This window comes from Colossoma macropomum, unplaced genomic scaffold (assembly GCF_904425465.1).
Source record: "Colossoma macropomum unplaced genomic scaffold, Colossoma_macropomum, whole genome shotgun sequence".
In the NCBI taxonomy this organism is placed as follows: Eukaryota; Metazoa; Chordata; class Actinopteri; order Characiformes; family Serrasalmidae; genus Colossoma; species Colossoma macropomum.
In genome coordinates this window covers 19564180-19581410 of record NW_023494799.1, presented here as the reverse complement: position 1 = coordinate 19581410, position 17231 = coordinate 19564180, and the positions used below count along the sequence as shown (strand labels likewise).

At 42.3% G+C, this 17231-nt stretch overlaps 1 protein-coding gene across 2 annotated transcripts in view; it reads left to right on the top strand.

Moving 5' to 3' along the window:
* elp4 (elongator acetyltransferase complex subunit 4) overlaps positions 1-17231 on the top strand; it is a 57455-nt gene extending 40224 nt beyond the window's left edge. For both annotated transcript variants that reach the window (XM_036586873.1, XM_036586872.1), the window contains 2 exons: positions 29-135; positions 16958-17231. In XM_036586873.1, the coding sequence (XP_036442766.1) occupies positions 29-135; positions 16958-17074 (224 nt within the window). In that variant the 3' untranslated portion in view covers positions 17075-17231. The remainder of the gene's footprint in view (positions 1-28; positions 136-16957) is intronic.

The following is a 17231-nucleotide window of genomic DNA, read 5'->3' as shown; positions in this document are numbered from 1 at the left end:
TGCTGACTGTGCGTTTGTGTTCTTGCAGGTCTTCTCCACATTCGGCAGGTTCCCCACCTGAACTGCCTGGTCTGTGAAGTTCCTGACAACAAAGATCTGGCGTTTAAACTCAAGAGGAAGCAGTTCAGCATCGAGGTGAGAATTTAACACTGCTCCCCCAACAGTAAAACCATCATCTCCTGATGAGAACATCTGGGGAGAACCGTGGGAAATTTGGGCTAAGTGTGGAGGAACGTAGACTTTTCAGAGTTTGGACATTTCCTTCAGAATCTCTCTAAGCAAGGAACAGTTTGGATGAGTGTCTTCTAATATAGTTTGTACAGAAACATCAGCCCAGATGTTGATGAGATCTCAGCAGCACAAAATTATGACAAATGTTGGGTAGTTTGAAGTCGTTTGAATTCCGATCTGGCTGTTCAGAGTCGCACTGCTGCATACCTGATATGTATCAGATTTCAGTACCACCTATGAAAGATGTCCCGAATCAGAACTGAAAATGTTAAATTCAGTATTTTTACTGTGCACACTGACACACAGGCAGTACACCTGTGTCACATATGAAGAAAAAAATCAGATTTGGGCCACTTTGACCTGCTGTGTGAATAGTACCTTAGTGGCACATTTGTAGCAGTTCAGCACCAAAGTTTGAAGCCCTTAAGACCGACACAAAATCATTGTTAGTCATGTGAAATGTTGTTGCATTTAATTTTATATGGATAGAACATGATGTGAACAATTCAGTTTGTGTAACAAACTACATTTTTATCAGAAACTCTTGAAAATGAATATAATTCACACAGTGGCGCTTTATCGTTACTCTGATTAAATAAATCAGTAATGAGCTCTTACTGATCTGGATGATAACAGCAGTAAAGGAGGCTTGTGCGTCTCTTACACACTGATAGGAAACGCATCAGAATGCTCCGGTTCTTCATGCTGATGTTGATGAAGGGGTGGACGGGCTCGTCGGGTTCATGTGGTTGGCAGGTTGTCCCCAGACGTGTTTTTTCATTACAAGATCATTTCTGGCCTCACGAGACTGTTTACGCTGTTAACAGTGTGTGTGAGACCCAGGGGGAGGGGTTGGGGGTGTGACTGAGTCTGACCTTTGACCTGTTTAGCATTGGCTTTGACTCACTAGCACAATAACACAATAGCATTAATATCATTACCCTTTTTATGCACTGACCACTTCACTCATTCACTCTCTCACTTACTCACTCACTCACTCACTGAAGAATAAATGTAGGTGCCGGTCTGAAGCCCCTCGTAAACCCTCATTAAGTTCCATTATAACAGTGTTTAACACGCTCAGTCCAGCAGTCTGGAGTGTTTTTGTGTAAAATGTATCATCATGTTTAACTCCAGCTTTCTAAAAGCTGCTGTGTTCAGAGCTTGTAGGAGTTTTTATGATTTTATATTATGTTTGTATGTTTGTATTTGGGGTTGTCCGTGTTTGAGGTGAACATGCTTCATGTGTTGCAGCTCCAGTAGAGACGTCCAAAATCACACACATGCAGAAATTTTCTTCACTGTCACTCGGACTGTGTGTGTGTGTTTGTGTGTGAGTATGTGTGTGTGTTCATTCACATTCCAGCTGCATCAGCCCTGTGTGTGTGTTTGTGTGTGATGCTGTGATTGACAGCAGTAATTGAATTAAGCTGATACTCTGTGCTTGTGTTTTTATATATTATATATGTGGAGCACCTCACACTCGTCTTTATTGAGCTGTTTTCTCTCTGATGAGTGTGTGCTGCAGTGACTGACAGGCAGGCTTAAACTCTGAGGTCAGAGAGAGAGTGTGTGTCAATTAGGATTATGCGAAGTCAGGATTCTAAGAAAGAAGGAAAGGAAGAGCCTGTAAATGCGTAATACGTGTATGTGTACATAACGGCCATTTTGAATGTAAATTAAATAAATGAAGGGGGCACAGTGTTGTATATAATATATAGGTGTGTAGGTGTGTGTGTGTGTGTGTGTGTGTGTTGTTTGTGAGAGTGAGACTCACTTCAGCTGGTGGTTGACGATCACTCAGTTACCCAGCATGCCTTGGGGCCAGAATTAACCCCTTCCCTGTTTCAGCCGGTAGAGTTTAGACACACACACACATACACACTGACAGTGAGGAGTATGAGAGGAGTGAGTTATTAGTGTTATTGCTTCAGTGGTGAGAATATCTTCATTATTGATGCAACAGTACTGACCTTATTGAACTGATCAGGTATCAGCTGGACGTGTTATGCTTTGAAATGAACTCTTTAGTTTTAACAGCAGATGTGAAAGATACAGATTCAGAATCTGAAAAGAAGAATTCAGAATTCAGTATCACTGAATCAGGGATCCGAATTGGTTTCAGGAGGGAAAAACGTGGATCGGTGTGTCCTTAATCTTCACATCTGGGTGTGGGTCAAGCCAAAGGGTCAGCATGAGGGTTAACATTGAGGTTAGTATAAGGGTTATTGTGAGGGTTATTGTGAGGCTTAGCGTCAGGGTTAGCCGGAGAGTTAGTATGAGGGTTAAAATGGGGGCTAATATGTAGGTTAAAATGAAGGTTAACAAAGGGTCAGCGTGAGGGTTAACATGTAGGTTAGTATAAAGGTTATCATGAGGGTTACTGTGAGGCTTAGCATCAGGTTTAGCATGAGGGTTACTAAAGTGTTAGCATAACGGTTAGCCCTAAAGTTATGATGAACGTTAACACAAGGTTTTATATGAAGACTAAAATGAAGGAAGGTTAGTGTGAGGGTTAACATGAAGGTTAACATAAAAGGTTAGCATGAAGGTTAGCATGAATTAAAAAAAAAGCTTGCTGTGATTGGTGTGTCTCTGGCTTTGTCTCAAATGCTAATGAAATGATTCCAGTCAGCACCTGTGTTGGCAAATTGCGATAAATATGTCACAGCTGACTCAGAGGTTTTATAATGACAGCCACATTCCGTTTGGAATTGTTTTTTGACTATGTTTTGTCATTATTGTGAAGGCTCTGCTCCTCAGGCTAGGCTATGATTGATTAGTTGCGTCCAGGCCAGGCTGCTGCCACTTTGCAGCTGCTATTAGCTGTGTCTGAGCCAGCAAGCCGCACAAACCACGCGTTCCTAACGTTCAGGACACTTCGTTCTGAGAAACAGAAAGTTACAGATGGAGAGGAAGCTGAATCAGGGCCCGGAATTTCATGGATAATCTACAGTGAATAGCAGATCATGTGTTAATGAAGTGTAGAGAGCGATACAGCTTCTATTGTTTTGTTAAAAAAAGCTCTCTATAATGTTCATATGATCCACACAGTCATTCTGACAGACTGTAATACACTGCAGGAAGTGTAGGGGGCGATATGGCTTCTATTGTTTTATTTGAAAAGCGCTCTATAATGTTTCACAGACATTCTTTGAAAGATGGCAAATGAAGGCAGAACTTTGAGATACATAAACTTTAACTTCAGCCTCAAGTTCCGTTGTAGCTTCAGCTCCAGGTTTAATTTAGTTCTGCTGTATCTTCAGGTTCAGCTGCAGGTTCTGCTTCAGCTACGAGTTAAACTGTAGCATCAGGTTCAGTTTCAGATTCAGACTCAGCAGGTTCAGGAGTTCCTCCTTGGCTCCTCTCCCGCAGCTGCTGTGTGGAGAATCTTTAATAATTTAGCCTTCATCTAAATTCAGAAGGTCCTGTGGTAGTCTGGTGGGTGGATGTGTGTGTGTGTGAGAGAGAGAAGGTGTGTGTGTGTGTGTGTGTACGTGCGTGTGTGTGTGCAGATCTATAATTCAGAATTCTGTATCTGCAGCTCTCCTGTACAGAACCACAGCTTCAGCCTTCAGCCTCTGTTTACACTCTACACAACTCTATACAACATAACACAACTCAGCTCTACACGACTATACACAACATAACACAACTCATCTCTACACAACTACAGAGTTTTGTTGTTTAGGACGGTCGCCACACTCAAATATAAAGAACGCTTCTGAAGTGAAGTGTGTTTTTCGGAGTAGCTGCTGTAAACACACTGTCACTCCTATCTGTTTTCTTTCATCAGCGAATCCCAAACCCTCAACACAGACTCCTCCCAGCCCGACCGCTCAGGGCTGGAATTTTGATCCGAGCTCTCCTGTACAGAACCTTCAGAGCTTCAGCCTTCAGCCTCTGTTTACACTCTACACAACTCTATACAACATAACACAACTCAGCTCTACACGACTATACACAACATAACACAACTCATCTCTACACAACTACAGAGTTGTCCTTTAGTTTACGTCCCGCGAAATCACTACTAAAAATAACATTCCCACACTCGGACTCCGCTCCGCCTCTAGCTGTACAATTTAGATGGACAGAGTGATCATGTTTTACGGCTAAACCTGTTTGGCCTGTTAGAGCGCAGGATGATACTGAGCATCTATTATGAAGAATGGTCCAGTTGATTTCCTTAAATAAATTGAAAGGTTCACTTTCCCAGAGTAAACGGTCTTATTTGTACCTTTATATAATTCAGTGTTTTCAAATAGGAATTAAAATCAGAATTCTGGAATCACTGTGATTGAAGTTGATGCAACTTAAAATATGTAACTGCGCCAAAAAATGAAATAATTATGTTCCCTAATTAAAGGTACCGAAGGCACACCCTTGAGGATTCCACACCAGCCACACTTTAGTAACTTTCTAGAATGTGTTTGTTTCATTTGTTTTGATTGTTTTTACATTGTGGTGTTACAGTGCAACAGTTTAAACAGGTGAGTGTCCACTGGTTGGTCAGGAGTTTGGCAGTTTGACTCCTTTAGCGCCAGAAGACGAACTAAAACTTTAAGCACTGCTGATGTCAGTTCTACCTATCAGATACATTCTGTGGACCATGTGCCAAAACATTTTATCAAATGTTCTTTTATTGAAGGGGAGATACTAAACACACCCACTTGACATTCATGCCCACGATACACTGTGTGAACAGTCAGAGCTGAGTTGAGCCAAATGAAGTTGTGATCTAGTGAAGCAGCAATTTCACCATCTGACAAACGACTTACCAAAAAACATTTTTTGTGTTTTACTTTATTTGTTTAGTTGTATTTATTGTTATAAAACTTTTGTATATTCAAAAACATAACTGTGAGCACATTCAGTTTCACGACTTCTACACTTACATCTTTAAAATGCCTCTAGCGTGTGTGTGTAGTTGTATTTAACACCTGTATGCACTTGTTCCTACAGTGACAACCTTTTACGCTTTAGCAGGTAATTGTAAAGCGTTCGACACAAGTCACATGATCACTTTATCCTGCTCTGTTAGAGGTACAGTTATAGTCTCATATTATTATCAGCCTGTATAGTGACTCAGTTACTCAGAGGACTTCTGATGTTTGAGGATTGATCAGTATTATGGGATGGCTGCATTTCCGGTTGAAGTGGTACACACAGCTAACGGCTAACAGAACACTGAACTAGTAAGATGTAAATTTTGTCTTTAATTAGAATGTAAATTTCTACGTTTTGATGAAGACATCAGTTGTCATGTTGCCACATTATTCTTTCCTTTTTCCCCTTTGTCACTCTTGTGAATCTTCTCACATGTTTTGGCGGACCCCTCGCAGACCCTCACCGTACTGAGGCCAATTACGCCCACATTACCTTTTGTTTGTTTCTGTGTTTTTCTCCTTTTTTGAGCTCAGGTCTCAGAGCCACTCCTGGGGGAGGTGGAGGAAGAGCCAGGATGAAGACTGTGTCCATTCTGAGCCAGAGTTTCACATGTGCATCGATTACTTCTGCTGAATATTCCTCAATGTGAATGAGTTATACGTGTGAGAATTTATTTGCCTTTGAAAGCTGGTGTAGGAGAGAGAGCAAACATATGCAAAACTCTGCCAGGAACGAGCAGAAAAATCATTGTTCATTTACTCTCTTTTGACAGTGGACAAATTAATAGCTTTTGCAGTGAACAATATGACCACCTAGGGACGCCTGCTTTATGCCTCGTCTCGCGGAGGCTGGCCCCGCTGGACCGGTTCAATTAAGCGTGCCAGCTTGTTTAAGCATGCTAATGTCCTCCTGAGGGTGGGGCCAAGTCTGCTGATTAGTTTTCTGGCTGGATTTTGCATTTATTTGCTCTATTATTGGGTGGGAGGTATTGTTAACGAGGTTAGTTGGGGAGAAACTCTGAGACCAAATGCTTAGTCAAAGTCTTTATTTTACTCTTCTTACTAAAACACGCTACCGTTGTGGTTCACCTGACTGCAAAACTCTCAAAACCGCTTAACGCTGTACGGTAGCAGTGCTGTGTCAGACACCCCCTTCATTTATTTACGATTCAGCTTTTGTTTTTCAGCGACAAAAAAAGCAGACAACATTTAACAGAAAATGACTCAGCATCTTAATCTAATCTCAGCTGTGTGAGTGTTGAGTTTGTCACTCTTTACCTTTATTCCAGCTTCCATTCTTTTCAGGAAACTCGCTTTCAGTTTCTCAAAGAAATCTGCAGACACACGTCCAGTTCAGTCTTAGAAGTTGGTTGATCATTTTCTGAAATAATCCAAACACATTCAATGATGTTGAGGTCTGGACTCTTGGGTGGTCAGTCCATTGTTCAGCTTCTTTGTTTGATGTGTATGTTTCCTTTTCTCAGTAAGGGCTTCTTGACAGCTATACATCTTTTCAGACCCATAACGCTGAGTTGTCTTCTCACAGTGGACAGAAACATCTGTGGATATTTTTTAGATCTGAAGCAGCTTGATTTTCTCCTCTCTCTCAAAGATGAAAGCTTTAAGTGCTGTGTGGAGAAGGGGGTGTGGCCGAGCGTTGAATGCAGGACGGAGAAGCCGGTCGGGCTGAACCAGTGGGCTAAGTAGCTGATGATATTCACCTGTGTTTTGTTTCTGCCAGCCTACTTATAGTCTTCTCTTCCCTCAGTAGGGAGTAGGCAGAGCCCAGAGAGAGAAGGAGACCTGTGAAGGCCGAGCTGAGCTGAAGTAAACAAAAAAGAAAGAAAGAAAGAGAGGACTGAAAAGTCCCAGCGAGCGTCTTGTCTTAGTTTGTCTGTGGGCTGAAAAGCCGAGTGGTGTTTGTGTTGTGTATAAATAATAAAAAAAGCTCTCCGTCTTCACACCTGCCCCAGCATCCTCCCTCCACCCATTATGAAAGTTGCCACAGTGCTGCCGAAACCTGAGAGGATTGGACGAACATCGCCGTGGAGTCCTCACTGCTTGGAGAGATAGTCAAAGCACACTCCCTCCTGCAGCAGACACAGCATCAAGCTCTCCTGGACGTCCAGCGGGAAAACCAGGCCTGCTTCGAGGCCCTGGCTCAGGGCCAAGAGGTGGACAGGAAGCTTCTCCAGAGTTTGTTGACAGCCACCGTACTCCAGCTCCGGCTACCATCTCCATCTCGAAGATGACTCCACAAGACGATGCTCGACCAGTTCATCGCCCGCTTACCCGCGGAGATGGCTGCTTGGGTCCAGTGCCATCAACCGGAATCTCTGGACGAGGTCACAAACCTGGCAGAGGTGCACATGGCGGCGTATTCGGGGGCAGGAACCCCCACCCAGCCAATACCTCTCTCTCGTTCTCTCTCTGGGCTCTGCCACCTACTGAGGGAAGAGATGTCTATAAGTAGGCTGGCAGAAACAAGGCCCATGTGAATATCATCAGCTACTTAGCCCGCTGGTTCAGCCCGACCGGCTTCTCCGTCCTGCATTCGACGCTCGGCCATGCCCCCTTCTCCACATGCTGTTTATCAGTTGGACTTCCCTCAGCTGAACCACCTCTGACCTTTAGGTGGCCACTTCATATATTTTATTAACCAGTGACCTCACATTCCTCCGTGATGATGAAATGAAGGAAACATTTTCCTGCCGTCCACAAGGCGTACGTTACTGTCCAAAACCACTTGCCATATTAATTTTTGTAATTTTATATACAAGTATTGATGTATTTTATATACAAGTGTGGGTTTAAGTATTACAATTCACCATAAGATATTGTTTAATGATTTATTCCACATTTCAAGATTTCTCTATATATGAAGAGAATATAATTTATATAATAATTCATTTTTTGTCAAGATGTCTGCTTTAGATTTGATCCCCACGTTCAAATTCTGATCATGTAACAGCAGCACTCACTGTTAGCTGAGCTGTTCATCCTGTTCGGGTTAATCATCATCAACCTGAGTGAAGAGCTTCAGTTCAAAGTAGCTCATTTTAAATAGTCATGACAATTCCTGCCCAAACTAAAACCAAAGAACTAAAAGAAACAAACATAATGTAAAAATAAATGCATAAATAGGTAATAAAGAAAATATACTATTATTGACAAAAACTGCTTTTAGTAAGACAAAACTGAACTGACGATAAATAAAAATAGTAAAATAAACGCACTAAAATGAGTTTGATACTTTATTGTAGTCTTTTGTAATCTTTTGGAATTTTTCAGCCAATTTTGTTTCTCTTTCAGATGAAAATAGTTTTTAGCTAAGAGTTTTCTTTAAAGATAAGCAGCTTTTGAAGATTAAATATGGGTGTCATTATTAGCCGGTACTCAGCGCATCCCTATCAGTGTGGGGGAAGTAAAAGTCTTTAGGCTGAGTGTTTACAACATTGCTGGCGTTGATGGCTCTGAGTGTGTCTGTTTCACTGGAACTAATTTGTACACACTCACTAATTGATTTGTCACACACACACACCTTCACCCGCGAGCTGCTCAGGCAAACCTGTCAGAAAAGGTGTGTGTGTGTGTCTGTGTGTGTAACTCTCCCTGATCAGCCTGAAGCAGCTGAGAATGCACCGTCCCCAACCCCCCGCCCGTGAGAGCTGCTGGTTTTTTACAGCAGCTGCCCACAGCCAGGGAGGAGCCTGTACGTTCCACAGCGTTTCCTCCATCTTGGCAGGAATGTCTGAAATGTAGATGTATTTTCCTGCTGGGTGTGATGGCTAAGCTCCCACTCTCAGAGGAATCACAGAGAAATTCTGATTGGTTCATTCCGGTTCACTGTGTCACTTCACATCCATCAGTTTCTTTCAGAACGCTCAGCCATTTCTCAGGCCTGCAGGTGTGTCTGTCAGCCAAAACACATGTTGATCCCCCCAGCCAATCAGCTTCCAGTGGGTGTGGCATGTAATCAGGCGATGTGGGTGTGGCCTGTTGGCAAGTGTGTTAGCTTCCACAGGTGATGTGAGAATGGGTTGGCCCTCAGCCACCTCACGCTTTATTTAATTCAGCAGTTAAGGTCTGGAACATGGAGCTGTGAGAGCACAATGAGCTCAGGAGAGGATGTGTGAGGAGATGTTAGATGGTGTGAGGAGGTGTTAGGAGGTGTGAAGAGATTTTAGATGGTGTGAGGAGGTGTTAGGAGGTGTGAAGGGATGTTAGATGGTGTGAGGAGGTGTTAGAAGGTGTGACGACATTTTAAAAGGTTGGAGCAGGTGTTAGAAGGTGTGAGAAGCTGTTAGGAGGTTTTAGGACGTGTAAGAAGGTTTAAGAAGGTGTTAGAAGATGTGAGAAGCTGTTAGGAAGTTTTAGAAGGTGTTAGAAGGTTTAAGGAGGTGTTAGAAGGCGTGAGAAGCTGTTAGGAGGTTTTAGGAGGCTGAGAAGGTTTGAGGAGGTGTTAGAAGGTGTGAGAAGCTGTTAGGAGGTGTTAGGGGTGTGAGGAGGTGTGAGAAGGTTGTAGGAGGTTTTACAAGGTGTGAGAGGGTGTGCGGGGTGTGAGTAAGTGTTAGCACGTGTGAGAAGATCTGAGAAGGTGTGAGGACAAGTGTCCATCAGTATTTATTATTATTGTGTCACTTCTTTGGGACAAGTCCAAATGTTCTAAAATTTGTGTAGTTAATAGGTCTAAAAAATGAAACAGCAAATTAAGATTTTTGATATGCAAATTAGCTTTTCTGTAATGTTTTACATTCTCATAAGAATTCTGCTCTCCACAGTGGACGTGCACCTGAACTGGCGTCTTATGTTTCAGTCAGAATTTCTTATCTGTTCAGTCTAGAGAAGGAAGTGTAGAAAGTGTACTAAAGCTGGCTAAAAGTTACTGCACATCAGAGAAGCTCCGCACCGTGCTGACAGAGGGTCTCTGGTGCCAGGTAGCGCAGCTAAAGCACCCAGTGAACATCACAGAAAAACACTGATAAACATCAAACTCATTTTACATTATTCAGCATAATATAGTGAATTTGTTAGGTTTGGTATCAGATAACTAACTCTTCACAAACTCACTGTTTTCCAGCTAAAATACAAAGTGGCTGGGCTAATAAGAATCCAAAATCCTAAACTGTTACGTAACAGTCTAGGCTCATTAACATTTACGGCAAATTATTTAGACTAAGACAAGACCAAGTCCAAATGATGCTGAGACTGAGATGAGATGGAGACCAAATAATGTTGAGACTGAGACAAGACAGAGTCCAAATGATGTCAAGACTGAGACGAGACAAAAACCAAATGATGATGAGACCCATTTCAAATGATGTAGAGACTAAGACATGACCAAGTCCAAATGATGTTGAGACTGAGACGAGACCAAGTCCAAATGATGTCGAGACTGAGAATGTTGATTTACACTCCGGAGACCAGACTACAACACTAGTCTGGAGAATCAAATCTCTCCTCGGTGTGAGTTAAACAGTTGTGAGTGAGATCAGAGCTGGACTCTGCAGGACTGCAGTGAACCTCTGTGCACAAATAAATCCATAAACAGCAGACGCTCAGCCATGTGCTGGGGGGCCCAGGGTGAAGGTGAGTGCTGTGGATGTTTAATGACTGGGTGTTGGAGGTAAAGCTTCATTAATGCTGACGCTCTGCAGACCCTGCAGGACACACCTGCACATCACATACACACGGCCTGCAGGGATGACGGGGGACTGCAGGAAAAACAGCACTCTGCTCTCTAGTGCCCCCTAAACAGTGTTCTGTTTCTGTCTCTGTCTGTTTTAGTTACTTCTGTAAACAGACTTCAGCTTAGGAGGTTGTACAGCAAGAACCTCCTAAAATGATACCAAAAGGTCTTCATTTGTAATCTAAAGCAGCAGCGCAGAATGCGATACAGAGCCACGTATGCCTGAGTGACATGTCTGTGGCTGTGAAATGAACAGAAACAACCACGAACCTCAGATCACATACAGCACAGTAACGTCATCTGTTTCGTTTTTGACAGTTGCAACACAAAGCACGTCTACAGACATGTAAGCAAAATGCTAATGGCTAAGCGCTAATCACAGCAGCTTCAAGCTAATAACTCACTGCAACTGCAAACTAACCACATCGGCTTTAGGTTAAACTCAAAATCCAGAGACCTACTCCACGCAGTTTCAGTAAGGAGCTCAGGATCACTAGTTGTTTGCTTTCTCTATATTGGGGAGGTATCAGTGTTATTGTGCAGCCAGCTGATGAAGTTCTCACTGTAGAGTCCTAACTCTAGAACAGACTAAGTTCTTGCTCTAGGACAGACTGAGTTCTCGCTAAGTGAGAGACTGAGTTCTTACTCTAGAACAGACTGAGTTCTCACTGTAGGACGGACTGTGTTCTTGCTCTAGAACAGACAGAGTTCTTGCTTACGGACAGACTGATTTTTCACATGTAGGACAGACTCCGTATGAACTCACTGTGAACTCTGACTGAGACAGAAATAAACTCGTTGTGATAAACAGAGAGAGAGAGTGTAAATCACTGTTTTCTGTGCAGCAACCCCTCTGGTTATTTAGGGGAATACATGTTAATGTAGAGTTAAACATGTTCAGCCTGATGGCTGGAGTGAGAGTGTTTGTGTCTGTCTGTGTGTGTGTGTGTGTGTGTGTGTGTGTGTGTGTTTATTTTTTTATTTTTTGTTGCTATGGTTATGACTCCCCCCTCTGCAGTATGAAGGACTGAGTGTTTCTCTTTGTGGCTGGAGTGTGAACTCTTCCCTGGTTATTGTTCACAGTTACAGAGTCTGATAGATTGACCTCGATTCATTATCTCTCTCTTTCTCTCTTTCTCTCTCTCTGTCTTTCTCTCTCTCTCTCTCTGTGTGTGTGTTCTGTTTATCACAGTGTTTACCTCACTGTCACACTCAGCACTCTTCTGTTTTTTTAACCCTTAAATGATCAAGTGAATGAACTTTTAGCCTCAGTTTGTTTCCTCATCAGATCCAAGAAAGAGGAAAACTTTACTTTAGAACATGTTCACTCAGAAAAGTGAACCCTGACTTTAAATGGAACACAGTTTTACAGTTAAATATAAAGTTCAGAATAAGGTAAAGTTCCAGGGTGAAGGTCAGATTAGGGTCAGTAATAAGAGAGGATTTTGTTGTGTTTTAATTAAGATGTATCTTGTTCTGTTACAGCAAATAAACAGTAATGTTATCTAGTACCAGTGTTTCTGCTTTGGCTGTATTCAGATCAGTCTGTGTGTGTGGGGCGGTGACAGTGTTCTATAGAGGAGACAGAGAATGGCACAGAGAGAGAGAGTGCAAAGGGGGTTAGGAGAGTAAGAGAGTAGGGTGAAAAGAGTGAGAGACAGAGAGGGTGAAAGCAGAGAGGGAATTTCTGATGTAGATGTTGTTAAAGTTCACTGTTTTTTAACCTTGTTTAAATCGGAGAATTAATAAGCTCTTATTGAGACTGTCTGTCTGGTGGATCAGTGTAGTTGAGGTGAAGAAGCTGAGAGCTCAGCTCTGTGTGTCTCTGAGGGTCCATGTTAGAGTTTATTACGGTGTAGTACAGATTTAGAGTGGAGGAAGGCGGTGGTGGGATTTTGGAAGGTGCTGAATCAGAACAGGAAACTGGAAATAATCTGTATTAGTATTTAAAATAGTGCAGCTTGAGTTGATGATGTTTGTAAGCTGTAATCCTGCAGCACTTCCCTCAGTGCTGAGAGAACACTGTAGAGAACGACAGGAACGGGGTTAAATTACTCTTTAAATCACCCTGAAAGAGGAACGCTGAGGTGCGTGGGCGTGTTTGTTCCGCAGGATTAGAGTCAGGCTAGTTCAGCAAAGTCCCAAATTCCTCTAAAACGTTAAAATCTGTTTTGAAAAAACATCACAGTTCACTAAGCTTTACTGGCTGACTGTTCAGTGGGATCTCTCTGATCAGTCCGTTCAGTTCTAAACTTCAGATTCTTCTAGTGAATGACCTCGCAAACCTCACGGTGTTGGGAGCCAAAACTACCTTCTGCCTCATCTTGTGTTTGATATTAACAGTGACCTTGGCAGTGATGGTGGCTAAGGTGGCGGTGATGGTGGTGATGTTGGCATTGATGGTGGTGATTGTGGCAGTGATGGTGGTGATGTTGGCAGGTGTGGTGGTGATGTTGGAGGTGATTGTGGTGATGTCAGTGGTAATGGTGGTGATGTTGAATGTGATTTTGGCCATGGTGGTCATTTTGGTGGTGTTGACAATAATGATGATGTTGCAGGTGATGTTGGCAGTGATGGTGATGGTGCTGATGGTAGCAGTGATGGTGGTGATTTAGGAGGTGATTTTGGTGATGTTAGCTGTGATGGTGGTGATGATGGTGATGATGTTAGTGATAATGCTGGCGGAGATATTGATAGTGGTATTAGTGATGATGCTGGCAGAGATGTTGATGATGTCAATGATGTTACTGGTAGAGATGTTGATGAGGATGTCAGTGGTAATGCTGGCCGGGATGTTGATAGTGATGTTGGTGATGATGCTGGCAGAGATGTTGATGGTGATGTCAGTGATGTTGCTGGCAGAGATGTTGGTAAGGATGTTAGAGATGATGCTGGTCGAGATGTTGATGTTAATGTCAGTAATGATGCTGGCGGAGATGTTGATGGTGATGTCAATGATGTTACTGGTAGAGGTGTTGGTGAGCATGTTAGAGATGATGCTGGCAGAGATGTTGATGAGAATGTCAGTGATGATGTTGGTGAAAATGTTGATGAGGATGTCAGTGATGATGTTGGCAGAGATGTTGGTGAGGATGTTAGAGATGATGCTGGAGGAGATATTGATGAGTATGTTAGTGATGATGCTGGTGGAGATGTTGATGGTGATGTCAGGGATGATGCTAGCAGAGATATTGATGTCAGTGATGATGCTGGCGGAGATGTTGATGGTGATGTTTGTGATGATGCTGGAGGAGATGTTGATGTCAGTGATGATACTGGTGGAGATGTTCATGATAATGTCAGTGATGCCTGTTGAGTCAAAACCAAAGATGTATAACAGACTCAGTTGAAAGTGAAACCCAAACTTAGCAAAGCGCCAATAGCGAGTTCCTCACGGTACATTTCTACTTAATTTGAGTTTGATGTTTGGTTGTTTTGCCAAGTGAGATCTTACTGACAGAAGGAAAAGAAAAACATGACCTCTGTGGAAGACGTAACTCTCGCGACCTATTGCGGGAAAGGGGAAAAAAAACAACAAGCTGTATCTGCATTGGAAAATACCGCAGCAAACCCGAGCGCAAAAAAGAACTCTTTCACGTCTGAAAAGTGCAGTTCCAAAGCCGGACGAAGCCATATAGTAGCTCGTGGAAAGAAAAGTGCTGCTGAAGAATTGAGCAAAGAGGAGAAGAAGGAGGAAATCGTGGTGTGAAGAGGAATGCTTCAGCTCATTGTTTAACTGCAAAATGGCACTGGTAGGACTGATCGTAGCCACTAGCAGGGTGTTAAAAAGAAAGTTCATCAAATAAACCTCTGAAAGAAAGCAAACTTTGTGCTTCTTGGGGATGTCGAATGAATATTCAGTATTCAGTAGTGGATACAAGCGCCCTTGTTGCAGTTAGAATATAGGCCTTTTTCAAGTTAGGGCAGGGGTTGAAGAAATAACCCAGATAACTTGCCAATGCCAGCAGAGATGGTGGTGGTGATATCAGTGATGATGCTGGCAGTGATCTTGGTGGTGATGTTGGGAGATGTTGGTGTTAAGCAGTAATGCTGGTGGTGATACTGCTGGTGTAGTTTTTAGTTCCTCTCACCTTCCATATACATCATCAGACAGGGAGTTTTCTATTTTTTAAACTGAAATATATCACTCTAGAGATGCTGCATCATTGCTGTTACAGTATATATGTTTACAGCAGGTGTAGTTGTAGTGGATTGTGATGATATGGCTGTATTTTTCAATTTGGCTGGGGTTTCTTTTTACTGATACCTGAGCAGGTTTCTCTGTATGTTTGAATTTGGCCCCTATGTTCTCAGACTTGTATACTTCAGGGGCCATATTACAGAACATTCTTATCTTTTTGTCTTAACTTAAGATCTGACAGGTCAAGACAAGATTTTTCACAATTCGTATTACAGAAGCAAATCTCATCTTAATTTAAGAATCTTATCTTACAGCATCTTTTCTTATCTCAAGTTAGGAAATCTTAACTTACTCGATTGAAGTCGGCAGTCAACTGTCGTGTCTGTTCCATAGCAACCGACCATACGTGCACAGCTGAAACGTAAATACGTAATCAAGTTAGTTAGCTAGTCAGACAGCTAGCTAACGTGAGCTGCCGTTACTGGTCAAGTAAAACTAAAGCGCAATAAACTGAAAGTTAAGAATATTGTGTCAGCGCTTATTGCTGTTAATCAGAGCGTTGCCGTCTCCACTTTCAGTTTAATTTCCCAAACGCTTTAGCCGAGCGCGCTAACGTTATTCCTTCTGAAAAAACAGACGCACGTTCAGCCCTGTATCCTCATTATTCACCACCATCAGTGTAATATTTTATCTGATGAGTTTTCATCAACAATAACACACAAAGATAATAAAAGGCGATGGCTGCAGTGTCTGGGGCTTTTAAACGCTGTTAGAAAAAAAAAACAAGTCAAAGCAATGTAGATAAATGTAGCATCATTTTACTACTTATAGTGAACTGTGCTGCCTATCACTGTATAAAACAATAGAATCAGACGATTAAAACAGAAGTTAAGACAGCTCCGGGGTTGTCTTGAAGTTAAGAAATATTTAGGATATTTTGGCAACTTTGGATGTTTCTGTAATACGGTTTTCTTATCTGGAAATAAGATAAGATTATAGACTTAAGAACTGTTGTTCTCTAATGGCTTCTGTCCTAACAAAGCAGATCTCAGACAAAAGTTTCTCTAAAAGAACTAAATGGTCACACATGTTCTTACAGGCTAAGATCACAATGATAGCCCAGAAACCAGAGGGACTTTAGAAGAGCTTTAAATTGTTTAGCTGATAATCTCCTGTTGTTTCCTGAAGTAATTATAGATATTCTGTGGTTGTTTAAGGTGGATTTATAGAAGACTTGTGGGCCGTGCATATAAATTACAGTAAACATGATAATCATCAGTTATTAATGCTGACTCAAAAACAGTTAATTATGCTTTTAATCTATTTTTATAACGTTTTAATAAGGAAATTATCTGACAGCTGATTTTTATTTTTTAACATTTTAAACAAAAACATGACCATGAATGTAATCACATTTTGGTGGTCTTTTATTGTTCCTTTGATGAAACTAAAAAAAAATAAGCATTTCCACAGCAATGTGTGTTCAAAAACTGTCGCAGTGAATCAACGGTAAAGGCAGCATGAAGTGATGGAAACACAGCAGTTAAACATACTGATCTGTTTCACACAGACTCTCCAGACTGAAAGTCAAACTTTGTTATAATGGACACTTGATGAGGGTCAACAAGGGGCTTCAGGCCAGGGCCTACATGGGCCTACATGGGCCTACACTCCTTCAGGGAGAGTGAGTGAGTGAGTGAGTGAGTGAGTGAGGGAGTGAGGGAGGGAGGGAGGTTTGCTCTTTTTACACTCATCTGTAATAATACAGTTAACACTTTTTCTTAATTTTCACTAATTTTATGCCTCTTGCATTTTCTAAATACCCACACCATACCCTCCCTGCCTCTCTCTCACTCTCTGTCTCTCTCTTTCTCTCTTCTACTCTCCTTCTCTCTCTCTCCCCCTCCCCCCTTTCTCTCCCCCCTCACTCTTTCTCTCTTCCCCTCCTTCTCCCCCTCCCCCCTTCCCCCCTCCTCTTTGCCACTCTCTCTCTCCCTCTCTGTACAGAAGCTGCATTTGCCTCCTGATTTGTCGGAGACGGTCAGTCGGGTCAGTGAAAGTAAAGCAGAGTGTTCTTCAGGCTGTGGTTCTGCCCCCAGTGGCCATGCGCAGCTCGACTTCTAGAATGTTCTACACCCGTCCAACCGTGTGCGCTGCAGTTCTGTGTGAATGCTGTGATGATGAGCTCAGTGTGAGCACTGGGATCCACTTCCACCGCGCGCCGTCTATTTATTATTTATCCTGCAGGTTATTAAATATCTCTGATTGTTGCACCTGAAAA